Raw genomic sequence first — 14,105 nt, 5'->3', positions numbered from 1 at the left:
TGCCTTACAAAAGCAAAAGTTTTTCCTCAAATTACAGAGTTTGTGAAATTACACCAAGGCCAAAACATTTCCTTTCTATTCATAATATGCAGGTTCTCTTGACCGTTTCAAGAGTAATGTTTTAGGAAGAACTTTAACTGAAATTAAAAGTGCTGGAAACGTCGAATGAAATATATAAATGTATATACTTGTATTTTTTTGTGAATTCAATAAGGCACATTGGAAAAACTCTGCCAGAGTTTTGAACAATAAGTGCCCGCCAAAGTTTTGAGATTTTGGCGTAATTTCATACTCATAAGGAAGTTTGAACAAGAAGCGTTGACAACATACATGACCAAACAAATTTCAAGCTCGTCATCCAGCGTGATAAGGCTACCTTTTGAACAAATAAAAAATGTTGCTCCAGCATGCTCTACGCTTCAAGAAAAGTGGGTAGGCCTACCACCTTGAGTACCCACGGAGGCTTCAAAGTTTACTAGTGCTAGTCATCAGGAGATGATGCAAGAATGCTTGTGGTACACAGCAAATAAAACGCCCAACTTACAGAACTTACATACGTTATTTCCTTTCGCACTGGAAATTTCACGTCGTCCATTCCCGCCATTTTGTTTTCTTGCACGTGGAATGTGACAGCCTGACAGCGCTGCTGCTGTAAATTATAAACATCCGGTTCAAAATGCAATAAAATCCTCCAGGCAATCTTATTATTGAAGGGGGTGTTGGAATGAAACGGTATTTGATGTATGAATTTTATTTGATCTCATATTCTTAAAAGTGACAAAAATGGAAAAGAATACTTAAAGTGGTTTTCATTTGGAAATTTTATCGTTCTTTTTTGGGGGGTTTCATTGAAAAAATGCTAATTTCTAGAAATAATAATCAAATTCATAAAAAGCAAAACCCTAAAATAAAATCAAACAGTCTGTCAGCCCTGGGCAAAATTTACGTATGGAACTTGCATGTGGCAACTGACCTGTGCGGATATTATTAAGTTGTGGGAACATAGTATGAGCTACACGTTTGGCTATACTTCTGCGTAATCGTCTGCGCTGCGGACATCCACGCAGCACATGTACATTCCATGTGTACACAGCATTGATCTGCAGTCTAGTAAGTAAAGTATGCGTGCCCATGGCGCATGCATGCCTTGGACCGGCCGGAGATGTCGATCTAATTGAACTTTTTAAAAATTAACTTGAACCAAAACAGTTCGGTGAGTATACTATGAAAGTTTGATCCACTTTTATTGTAGACGTGTCCGTCATTTTTTTAAGAGAACAAAAATTATTCGAAAACGTTCACTTCGTGCCTGCCCAATTCACAAACTGACAAGAAGAGTACCAGAGCCTGCGGAGGACTAACGTTTGTTTTGGAAAGAGTTGCATATACACAGGGACGTCACACTTCACACTTTTAGCACAAACCCAGTCATGCCAGTCCGAGTAATTTGGACTCTACAAATCGCCTTTTTTAACATTTATGTCCAAATACTCCCCCGACCATCTATGTCAAAAGGCTAGCTATTTGTAGAGTCCACAGGTCCAATTAGTTACTCGACTACCACAAATCCTACTGCTTCATCTGGTCTGATAATTCTACGTTGAATTTGGAAGGAGTTCCATATAGCTTACATGGCTTACGTACGGTCCGGGCAACAGTTGATGCCCCTGTGCATAAACATAGTATGAGACTAGTCTGAAAAACCCAAGTATTTTCTAAGTAAATGCTGAAGAAATTTCTTAGCTAGGCCTACTATAAATTTCATTGTTAGGACATAATGTAGGCCTATGTTTTGACTTAAAATTTCTTTGTCATAACAAATTGAGTGTCGTCCGTTTAGGCATATACAGAACTCTTTCTGGCTAATAAAAACTGCATGGGAAAATTAGGGATGTCCGTTATTGTTTTTAGTCAAAAAATTTCATCTTATGGTTTGGGTTTAGATATGTTTGGTGCAATCAGTCTATCAGCACAGTAATTTGAATTTGAATGAAATTAGGTACACTCAGTTTTTAACTTCATGTGAACATCACAATATTGAATTCTCCATACTAAAGACACTGTTGCTACATCTTATGATTCAGGGCAAGCGTTTGCTTAGTCAGTTAGTTACACGAGATGCCTTGCACCAATACACTGTCTTCAGTGGGTTAGAAAGGGCACAAACAAACCAGTCCATTCCAGAGATAGTGGTCACTACGCAAAAGCTTGCCCTGAATCACGAGGTAAAGCGACTGTCTTTAGTCTGAGTATGGAGGAATAAGAACATTCCTCCATAGTCTTGGGAATTGAAATAGGCCTAGCATTAGCAAGACATAATGCGTATGACTGTGGAGGGATAAGAACTCGGTGGTAGAGGGTATTTCTTTCTTCCTCTGGGATAGACTCGAGTAAACCTTTTGTGCATTCATAGTAACTAAGTTAAAATAACAAAGAATAGCCTCTGACTCTGCCTCAACACCTAAGGTCTATTAATATGTTTATGTGCAATCATAAGTCAGTGTACATGGTGTAGCAGATTTTATGCAAATTAACATTATGAACATGATTAATCAATCCTGTATGAAATCTCCGAACTGTACTTCCCTTTTTGAAAATAATTCTTCCACATCCGCAAATTAAAAAGAAAAGGGATTTGCTGATGGTGGAATTTTTGATCAATCATGTAAACAGATTAACAGTTCACTCAGAGGTCGACCAATTACACCCAATAGATACGTTTTCCATCATTTCATCATGAATTTTATCCACCCTGAGCAGAAGCACCCCCTTATTGGTTTAAAAGAGCCCTGTTGGTCGGGAGTGTTCATTCTGTTGGTAGCGATGTGACTACAACATTTGCGTTTCATAGTTGTTCGTGACCCAGTGATGTGCAGTGACTACCAAAGGAGCCTTCATAGCTAGAAAATTGTGCCCTATCTTGGTTCAGTGCAGATCCCATAGGCTACAGGTAGACCATTTTTATTTGTACAACCATGGAGCTACAACCCAGTGTCCACGCAGACACATTTGGTTTCAAATTCGGGTCTGAGAACCAAACATGGAAAATTTAAAGTTCTTGCATTTCTGCATTCATGATATATAGTGAGTGTGAAAGTTATAGTTTCAGTCAACCCAGAAAATGCCTATGGGCACGATGGGGACCTTGATTCTGCCTCAATGAGCTGGGCAGAATGAGGGGCCCCTCAGCTCTCAAGGTTCACTCTTAGAACCCTCCAGAGAGTTATGGGAACCAGAACTTTGAAATGGTCACAAAAAAGTTAGGGAAATCACTTGAATTTTAAGCCTTAAGGGCCTATACAACAGTGCAGTTTGGCAGCTACTAAAGAGTGATTGGAAACTTTTGCATTCTTTTGCTGGCCTAAAGTTGATAGATCTACAGTACCTGGTATAAATCACAATTAAATTTTCCATGAATGGTCAGGCTGTGGAGGAACTTCTTCATAAATTGTCTGGTCAAGCCAACTGAAGTTGCCAACTGCCTTCAGATAGGCCTTCAGGTTGTAGGCTGACCTGGTTCTTAAATGAATACACATTCCGTACACACCTGTACAGTATATTTTGTAAACCAAATGGTTTATTTCATGAAGGCTAAAATGGTAAGTTTAATTGCCTGACTCCATCCATATATATATACATTTCATTACAATGATTACATGTACACATAGCTTAATTGGCTCTGAACCTTGCCCACAGTGACAATTGTGTGCGATGTCTGTGTGTAATTTGATCTTTTACACTGCCTTCTTCCAAACAGCACTGCAGCCCAAAGTGGATCAGAGCAAGGAGAAAAATGTCATACATAATTATATGGAAATTATGCACCTCAACTATACCTCCTGGATTCTGCCAAAAAAGCAACCGTCGTGAAATGCTGGGTCCTAAATCCACAGTGCAAAGATTTTTGTAGTTCTTTCATTCTTTGATCATTCACAAGCACTGATTGTTTTCAGACCTTGAAGCATGTTTAGATAGGCTGTGCACAGTCACGCAACAGAAACAACAAAAACATAGAAGCCTGTGAAGAATGAGCAAAGTGAGGTGCAAGTAATCACCAGTAATCCCCCTCATTTAACCATTGTCCAAGAAATGTCCTGATTGGTTGCAATGGCCTTCTCTTCATGTGGGCCAAGTTGTTTTATCATGTTTGCATGCATCACTATACTGAAAATGTCAAACAAGCGTAACCCATTCTAACCTCTGGCCTTTCTTCTTACATGAATGTCACTGCACTAGGATGTAATCAGAAGAAGATAACGTTTAACCTCCTTCCAAAAGGTTCACTGATTTGCTGTTTAGTGAAGAAGCAGTGTGTGAGAATGCTTCCTTTTTGTCCTGTAATGTGGAGTTCCTGTGCTCTACTTTTGCTCCAAAAATGTAATATTGTATATAATGTTTCAATTGTTATCTAGCACTGAGTTTCTCCACCCCCCCCTACATACAAGTACTGTATGTACGGTACTTGTATGTATTTGCCTAAAGTCAAAAAGGAGTATTGCACATGTACAGGGTAGTATTTGGCAGAGGAATGTTTATATGTACCAAAAATGTTGTTTTCATGTTTGAAAGATAAAGTATCAAGTGTTCAGAGTTAAGAATTTTTCCAGACACATATACCATACCTGGGAAAATACTCGTCTGGGTTCAGGCCCTTTTGTATACTGGAAATCAATTTTTGTCAGCTCAATAATGTGCTGGTGTGACTCTCATGTGCCAAAATAGGTTTGGGTCCTTCTTCTTCCCAGACGTTAAATTCTTTTACATATACCCGGTACTTTCGGTTCAATTTGTATCTGTATATTGAAAGTGAAACTACTAAGGAATTCAGATTAAGAGTTGATAACGGATCGTTTTTCAGTGCATCGTAGATTCCTGAGCTTGACCCCAATTTCTGTGACTTAAATTACGAGTGCTCTTTTCCCAGGGTGCTTGCATTCTTTTAGACATAGCTGTTTTGTGCGTAAATAATCAGTCAACCATTCCTGTAACAGTCTGTCTGCACTTTTACATCAGAAGCCCCTGGAAGAAAAATTATTTGTCTTGGCATGTGGAAAGCAAGTAAAACATTAATTCATTGAATGTAGACCTATTGCACTCCTTGTTGTAGCTCTAACTGATATTAGGGTTTCCTTTGGGGTACTGACATGTGTGAACTACATGTACATGTAGTCAATCAAATTTGCTGAAATTCTAGTGCCTAAAACAAAAGCGAGTGTTTTCAAAAAGGCCTAAAATAAATTATATGTACAGTCGAATCGATTCAAGAGAGGTCCTTTGGACTTGGCAATTACCTTGTTATAACAGAAACCTTGTCTTATCAGGAATGAAAACAATGTGAAACAAAGGATTGGGAGCTAGAAATTTCCTTGTTATAAGCAGAATCTTGTATTCACAGTGCTCCCATTAACGAGGTTCGACTGTAGCCTAATAGTACATTTACTCCAAATTTCCCCTCTAAAATAAAGTAATCTTATTTAATGTTATTTTGCCTTTTCCTTTCCATCTTTGTCTTTCATTAGTGTGAGTTGGTAAAATTCGACAGAAATGTTTGAGGTGGACCACCTCACATTTGAATAGGCAGGGGAAACCCTTATTGACCCTTTCATTCATTTTGTACTCAATTTCATCTTTGGTAGATTTTTGTCACGTCAATCCTAGGCATTTATTCTGAGTGAGGCACTAACATGTGACAGTTTGAGCTCAAATTTTAAGTACATGTATGTAAGTCATCATGATTCACAAGCTCAAACCTCGAAATGACCTTGAAAGGTTGCTCACCATGTGTACTTATGTAATAACACTTCCATTTTACAGTGGTGCAGGCCTCAAAACTTTAAGAGAGCAAGGGGTAATTCCAGAAATTAGGGGTCCAAAATTGTGACATTTCTGTGTCCCTGTTATGTCTGACCTGTTATTTGACATGGAAATATCAGCAGAAATGATTTCAAACTACATGCCTTACTATTTGTTTGGCAGGTAATTTGAATTAATTCATCACTTTTGGAAATTAAAAAAATGTGTTCTGAACAAAAATCATATGTCAAATATTACAGGGACACGAAAAAAATGGACCCTAAATTTCTTGAATTACCCCTAGGCAAACTGATCGACTAGTACATTGTAATTGCATAGCTCTCTCAAATTGTCAAGAGATATTTTGGGGTCGCTGTGCTTTGTTCCTTTCACATCACATGATATTCAACTCTACTCCTACGTTTTTACCATTTTGGGTGAAATACTGTAGATCTGCATTGCATTGATCTTAAAATATGTAATTAGAATTTCTTAGCTGTGAAATATCGTAGGCTTGCTTGAAAGATGCCATTAGAGAAAATGTATTGTATCAGTGTGAATTTGGGTAAATGTGGCTATTCCACTGTGGATTTGTCAGTATTGTTGACAAATTTGCAATTTGCTTTCCTCACTCGTATCTCTTATTTTCAAAACAGTGTCAATTGCATTTTTCTCACAACTTATTCCCCCCAAAAATACCATTCATAAGTTTTGTCCACAAGCTCCCATACTGTATGGTATTTTAAAATTCCTTTGATGGGAAATGCCTTTATAATTTAGAAATATTAAAACATTAATTGCTTTTTCCAAGCCTTATGATGTGAAAAAATTGGTGTGTAATACATTATAATTGCAGGAAGGCTGTGATCAGTGATCTCAATGCCGCAGTCTGATCGGTTGTACCCGTCTCGTGGGCCCCGCAAGAGATACGCTCTGTTTCACATGTGAGCTGCCCCGAGAATTGCCACAGGTAGAGTGGCAGTTTTGTAATCCGTGTAGGAATTGCATGCAGGCTGCATCTTAACCGAATCGTTCTGGCTGACACGGAGGCTTTCTTGTGGATAACTGACTCTGTGTCTACTGGTCAAAAACTGACCAAACAACCAGTTCTTGGGAGTTTTATGTTTGGTTTCTCTCTTGACATGCAGTCATGCACCAACTCGCGAACCTTGGCATACACGCCTGTTTGAATTTGTGAGATTACTGTAGACAGGGTAAGTTACACATGCAAATCACCTTCCTCTCTCTGCCTTTATGTCAGATGGGTATGGAAAGCTGATTTGTCAACGTGTGATATGTGCCATATGCTACTCTGCAGTGGTCATCATCATCACTAGCAGCATTGGCAATTGGCTTCATTCTCGTTCTCTAAGGAAATACACAGAAAGGCTTCATGTAGAGGTAAAAATAGTTAGAAGTTTAGGTTCATTGTTTCCTTCACATTTAAAATGCTATGTACATGTGAACATTGTGTGAAAAGTGCTTGTCTTACTGGACCATCTTAGATTACTTGAAGTTTATATATGTGTGTACATGTACATGTATATGACAGTTTTGGTAAAGTTTGAACTTCAAGCCGTGAAGTTAAGTTTCCGGCACTTTACAGAAAGGTACAGAGTTTGTGTCTTTGTTGTAAACTGTAGGCCAAGTAGATAGATTTTTTGTCATTTTGAAGGCTTCTGGAGTCACACTTGTAATGTTCTCTTTATCAACTTTTGATAAAATTAAGTTAACATTTAGTGCATGCACCTTGACTGTGTTAGTTTTATATTTGCACTTCACAAGCTGAAAATTATACAAAAGATAAGGCCTTTGTCCTTTGGTGAAACATGCAAGTGCCTTTCGAAACTCATTGGCTTTATATGTCCGATCAGAATTATTAACAAGGAAGTCACAGAAAAAAGTCTGAGTTTTTTTTTATTTTTCAACTCGAGAAACATTTGACATCTTGGCAACAAATTTGACAACTTACATTGTAGTAAGATTTTTGTTTTGGGACCTGTTTTGTGTTGCTTTTTGTTGTGTATATTTTTTCTTTTGTTGTGTACTACTAAGCCCATCACTTTCTGCACTTTACAGTTCTCAAAAAAGAAAAAGCTTGGTGTGCACAGTACACGTGCATGTAAATGTACGTACCATTGGTGTAAAGCCTACATGTACTCCTCACCCCAGCATATCATACACGGTTGTTGCTGATCACAATATACATGTACACGTATGTTGCTTGCACAGCAAAACAAGCTGAGAACCAGTAACAAGAAAATTTTCTTGATATTTTGGCTAGTAATCGTTTTCGCTAAAACTTCTCCATGCTCTGCAGAAACTTTTGCCTTCCATCCAGCCCCTTAGAATTGGTCTAAGACGCTGCTGCAGACTGTCACATGTATTTTATTGACTTGCATCCTCAGTGTGATGCATGTACCAGTAATGCAGCATACGTGTATTTTGACTTTGAATGTAATTTTGGCACAGGAAAAAGTAAGATGCAAGTCACCCATCTGTACAGCCCCTGCTCAACATCTGAGCAAGAGTCTAAGACCCCTGCAGATGGCAAAGTCGGGAAGGAGAGCAGTGATGAGGAAGCCAAGACAGACTGCAAGGCCAACTGTGTGGCAGGGCCTTCCAGACAGAAGGAGCACCTCCCTGCTGAAACAGAGCTGCTTCTTCAACCACTACCATCAACTCCTGAAGATGTAAGTAGGAGATCGAAAACCTGATCTATGACGAGCAAAACTGTTTTGATCTGTAGAAGACTAGTCTGTAGGTTCCTGGAAATAGTAGTTGAGATGAATTCTGTGTGGGAAATGGGAAATTTATAGAGGATGGCTTATGATTAAGAGAATGTTTAAAATGCATTTCAGGCAGTACCGGTACGTTTGTTGTGTCCGTGTAAGTGAAGACGATATACATGTAAAAACACCTTCCCGAGAGCATAGCCAGTCTCTTTCAACCCAATGGGTCCTTGCTGACCCTGGCTTTGAAATATTCAATTCAGAAAATGCCCTTGCACATTAAGTTCAAGTTAGAGGGGACGCTGTGTCATGTTGGTGCAGAAACACCCATTGAATAATCAATTCCCCTTGTTACTCAACCACGATAGGTGATGGTTTTCCTGGTCCCCTGACTTCATAGAGAGTGCTGTTGACTTTTAGAACATGGGATGATTCATGCATTGCCGAAGCGGGAAAGTCTGTCAAAGCGATTATTTCATGGGTATTATTGTTCCATGTGATGAGAACGTGATCCATCCCCGTTAATCGTATTTGTAAAGTCTGATAGCCTGGTCACATTCCCCATACTAGATCATTTCAAAGTGAGGAAATGTGAAATTTTTTGCTAATTTTAAATTCAGATAGCAACTGCTGTTCTTTACACAAGCAATACATGTACTTTGCTTATCTTTTATCAATGATTGTTTTATACATGTAGCTAAGGACCAAGTAAATAAAAAATAAGAAATAAAGCTGCCACAAGCTGTTCACTGTCTTCATTTGACCTGAGAAACACAGAGTTTAAAAGTTAAAGTGCCTGAAATTTTGACCCTAGCAGAATCTCTTTCAAAGACAAAAGGGATTTGCCATCCTCAAATCAGAACAGGCTCCTGTAACTTCTGAGCTTCATATAAAATTACAACGTGCTGAAGTAATGGAATAATTAGTATTGCATGCTTACAAAGTAACTCAGTACAAACATGTACATGTACTTTATAACACATTCTGCATGTTCTTTTGACAAATTAAATGAAAAGTATTGGTGTGAAGGCTTTCGTCACGTTCATTTTAGTTTCCTTTTAAGAACACAGACTGTGTACATACATGAATTTATGAGTCCTGCCGTGCATGTACTGTACATGTATACATCTGATGAAGTACTTGTACATGTACATGTAGTACATGGCCGCCAAAACCTGTGATTACATTTTTACACATACATGTACTTATTAACTGAATTACTCTACATGTACATGTACTTCTTTTTTAAGATAAATATATCTTTTTCATACGAATAGTCTTTGGAGGAATGTTCTGAGTGAAGAATTACAAGATGGTTCCTCGTTTTGCAGATCTAGTTTTTGACCTCTCATTATTTGAATGCCATGTACAGTGCATTTGTAACTGTTTCCTCTCCCAATGGAATCACCCATCTTATAGAAATATGTATCATTGTCAAGTCGTCAGAAGAGAGTAAAAAAAAAATGGCCAGTGACTGGAGGTTCTGATTATCGTTAGCCATCAAAATGGAAATGATGTTACCCAGAGAGGCCATTATTAATGAGGTGTGATGGAATGTTATTGATGACTGTAGGTATTTTGTGTTTACTCCTGTGATTCCTGTGGAACCCTTGAATACTAGAACAAGTGCAAGAAAGTCCCCAGAAAACTTTGTGGCATCGATAATTTCATGGCTTTAGTATTCCTTTGAACTACCCTGACATGAATTTGTTAATGTATACGCATACATGTACAACATTTTACTTGTGGGAAAAATGCACATTTTGTGTGTTGTTAGCTTTAATATGATGTATTTAATCTATGTTCAAAGTTACATGTATGTTCAACTACTGATTGTGTGATGTTAGCTTTAATATAATGTACTTAATCTATGTTCAACTCCTGATTGTTCTTCAAAATTTGAGTCATATTTACCTGTACATAGATCACATGTACATCTATGTGCGCACGAGTCATTTCCATGATTATGCAAGGGAATTTTAGAAGAGTGCCACTGTCTTGGATGTACATGTGCACCTGTATCCAAGTTTTATCTGAGATCAGAGTTGAAATTGACATCAGATTCACTGCTTCAAGCTGTGTTCATCAGCATGATCAGCAAAAGCCCCAAATGCCTGGCTTAAATACATGTAGGTACATGTAATTTCAGAAGGAAAGTTGGATACAGTTGGAAAGTTGGATAAGATGTCCCTTTAGTTTTGCGGGTAAACCATGGAATCAATCTCTTTTTTGGAAGAGATGTGGTTCTTAGAAGAACCGGTGAGTACTGACTCGATGTTTCGGCCAGGATGCTCTGGCCATTCCCAGGAGAATGTGCCAGACTCGAGTGGGGAGCTGGGTTATAAAGGTAATCCGGAATTGGTGGAGCTTGGAACGGGATTTGCGGGTTGTGTAATTGTTGTGCGTGCACTGGGGCATGAAGGTGTTGGATCCTGTTGGGGTCCGGGAATGCAGAATTGGCAGGAAACCTTGGGTTTGGCTATAGCTAGGGGGGAGGGTTGTGGCTTCGGGTAGAAAAAACCCAAACGCCTGGTGATTTGGGTTTTCTGGTGATTTGGGTTTTCGATGTAGGGGACCCTACTTCCTGGGGGTGGGAGTCAGCTCGGGGTGCTAGTAGTGGGGGCCAGCTGTCGCCGAGCTTAAAGCGATGTCTTGGGAGACTGTGTTTTGCCGGAAAATCTCAATGGCTTCTTAGATTCTTCTTGGGAGCCAGTTCTGGATGGTGGCAATGAGTTCTGCGTTGTCCCATTTGATGTGGTGGTCTGAGGAGCCAGCTTGACTAAGGCCAACTTGTCGTATTCTCTTTGTCAGCCGTGCACACGGTGCTCTAGGAGGCTTGGAACCTGGGAGGTTACTTCCGGTTTCTCCGATGTATATTTGTCTGCATTCGCATGGAATGAGATATACATTGGGGCAACTCCTGGGCGGGTGCTTGTCCTTGTGGGTGTGGAGTACAGACTGCAGCTTGTTGGGTGCCGAGTGATAGCCTCGGATGTTGGCCAACTGTAGGATACTGCGCAGTTTGTGGGAAGTGGGGCCCAGGTACAATAGACACACTGTGGCAATGGAGGGTTTGGGGGCCTCGGGTATAGGGGACCCTAATGCCATGGGAGAGGAGGGGACTTCAGGTATAGGAGACCCTAGCATCCTTGGAGGGGGCTTGGAAAGGCTGATGCACTTGTGGTGGTAGCCGTTCATTTGGAGGGCGGTCTTTATGTGTTGGAGTTCTTGGCAGAGGTTGCTCTGGTCGCAGATCTCGAAGACTCTGCAGAAGGGTGCAGTTGACTGAGGTCTTGATGGCCAGGTGGTGGAAGGATCTCTGGTACAGGTACCGATCAGTGTGGGTGGGCTTGCGGTAGACACGGTGGTTGATGGTACTGTCTTGGTTCCTGGACAGGCGGACATCCAGGAGGGAGAGTTATTTGTCTTGCTCTTGTTCTATGGTGAACTTGATGGTGGGGTGTTGCTGGTTGAGATACTGAAGGAATTCTTGTAATCTTGTCTATAGGACCATGTGACATCAACATAGCTCAGTCGTATGGTAGGTTTTAGGTTGGCGGTGAGGAGAGATGACGTTTCGAATTCTTCCATAAAGATTACCTTTATAACCCAGCTCTCCACTTGAGGATGGCCAGAGCATCCTGGCCAAGACATCGAGTCAGCACTCACCGGTTCTTCTAAGAACCACACCTCTTCCAAAAAGACATTGATTCCATGTTGTACTCTCAAGCTTACATGTACATCTTATGTAATAAAACACTGTATAGACGTGCACACACATACTTCCCAGTTCTTAGAATGAACACAGTGATTCAGTGGCTGATCCGTGAGTACTAGACAGAGTAACATATTTGATTCACCCATAGCAGCAATTTTCATTTTCTTTTTCTTTTTCAAAACCCACTTTTGCTCTATGGTGTTTGTTTCAGAAAAACAGTGGTGCATTTTGTACTGTCAAGTCCTGCGTATTAGTTTGAACTTCCTTATTTAGGCTGGTGTCTGTCCTCCATGGTTAATGCTATGGGGGCATGTCACAGGCTGTATGTTTAAGACACAGCAGGTGTCACATTTTAATGTGTTTGGTATGGGCATGGACTCTAGTTGTACCGGTACCTGCCTGAGTGTGAGTAGCTGAAATGTCACAGAAAGTGACCTATTTCTGTCTAGCGGAAAATGAGTTTGGGGCCTGTGGGGTGTCACCTTGATGTGCGTGCCCCCTTCTTTCGCCCATCTGTGTGAAAAGCATGGTTCAACGTATGTATGAATGTGCACTCACATGTAGTTGGACCAAACTGTCTCATGTGTTAAGACCCCTCCCCCACCTCAGCAACATAAACTAGATACATGTACATGTGGTTACCAACGGAATAAATGTGGGCATGGCTATGGAGCCAGAAGAATGGACGCGACTAATACCTGAGCTGCTGGCTCCTGCCAAGCACATTTATTCCCATACCTTACGAGTCAGGAAGTCATTTAACAGATGTAAAACTTACAAATTTCCAACGATTTTGTTGAACTGTTTTACTTCTTTTCATTTACATGTAAACACCCCTCCAGCCACGTTATGCTGCGTGCCTGTTGCCTGCTGCTGTTTTTCAATCCCGTTATAGGGAGATTGGCATGTTTGGTGCATACTGCATGAGGTGGCACAGTAGATGAGAGCCAGGCGGTCTTTGATCAAATATTTAATACTGATCCTCATCTTATAACTTTGGTATTATTGGCCTTATACATTAACATGGGGCAGAATTGCACAAACTGTCATCCTGAGGTGGGAAATACCGGTATTTGGAAAGTAAATTAAGGTACAGTTTACATCTACAGTGAAGATCTGTGACCCATACATGTAGATATTCATTGAATTCAGTCTGATATTATACTGTAACATCTCTCTCAGGGAAGAGAACCATTATCAAAAATACTGATACATGTAGTGAGTCACTGAATTGACTTAAACACACTGCTAATTTATTCTGAAGAATTATTAACATTGTCCCCATATTTACAATGATCAACTTCTGTTAGATATTACTGTATGGGATGTTCATCATAGGAACAATAATCAGAGTACAACTCATCCAAATCTAAGCTGTTTATTCGGGAGTGACAGATACATGTGGGTTATTTGTGGCAGAGCTATACACTCATGAACGGACAAGGAGAAGTTTCTCTGGAGCTGCCCGCTTTGGAATGATATATGCTGACCACCGGAGCTGGTCGTTTTATAGACTTGCTGTGCCGTGACTGGACACAGGCTCTTGGCATGTGGTTTGACGAGACACATATGCTATGAAGTAGGGGTCTGTGTGGGTTGAATGTGTGGGTCATGTGTGACTGAAATGAGGATCACTCTGAGAAAGATTGGGGCAAATGAATAGAAATAGAATTTGGCTCTGTTGTTCTACATACCCAGATTTGGCAATTTCCCAAATGACAATTTTCAGTGTGGGACACAGAGCTCAGGTTAGTTGCTATAGTAGAGTGTGACAAACACAAGTAAAAACTGCTTGGGGCTGGTTGAACTTTACAGGTTGCCCAGCGGGCTAGTGAAAAAGGGAATACCATTATGAACCTGCT

The 14,105-nt window shown here is 40.1% G+C and overlaps 2 protein-coding genes across 6 annotated transcripts in view; one reads left to right on the top strand and one right to left on the bottom strand.

Annotated features, from left to right (window-relative positions):
* The window catches only part of LOC110980241 (uncharacterized), a 46,301-nt gene extending 45,634 nt beyond the window's left edge, over positions 1-667 (bottom strand). The window contains exon 1 of one of the 3 annotated variants that reach the window (XM_022236736.2): positions 554-667. The gene's annotated coding sequence lies outside the window, so the exon portion shown is untranslated. Of the gene's footprint in view, positions 1-544 lie in introns of all 3 variants that reach the window. The other 2 variants (XM_022236738.2, XM_022236737.2) reach the window with 2 other exon arrangements.
* Positions 1-14,105, top strand: part of LOC110980237 (rhomboid-related protein 3-like) — a 45,518-nt gene that overhangs the window by 3,183 nt on the left and 28,230 nt on the right. Inside the window, exons 1-4 of one of the 3 annotated variants that reach the window (XM_022236725.2) lie at positions 907-1,213; positions 6,650-6,763; positions 7,055-7,194; positions 8,266-8,486. The exons of 1 other annotated variant lie outside the window; for it this stretch is intronic. In XM_022236725.2, the coding sequence (XP_022092417.1) occupies positions 8,277-8,486 (210 nt within the window). In that variant the 5' untranslated portion in view covers positions 907-1,213; positions 6,650-6,763; positions 7,055-7,194; positions 8,266-8,276. Of the gene's footprint in view, positions 1-906; positions 1,214-6,649; positions 6,764-7,054; positions 7,195-8,265; positions 8,487-14,105 lie in introns of those variants that run through there. One more of the 3 variants, XM_022236715.2, reaches the window with a different exon arrangement.

Source organism: Acanthaster planci, linkage group LG07 (assembly GCF_054643075.1).
Source record: "Acanthaster planci isolate LZ-2023a linkage group LG07, COTS_SCS, whole genome shotgun sequence".
Classification (NCBI taxonomy): Eukaryota; Metazoa; Echinodermata; class Asteroidea; order Valvatida; family Acanthasteridae; genus Acanthaster; species Acanthaster planci.
Note: the sequence above shows the minus strand (reverse complement) of the source record. Positions and strands in the feature narration are given on the sequence as shown.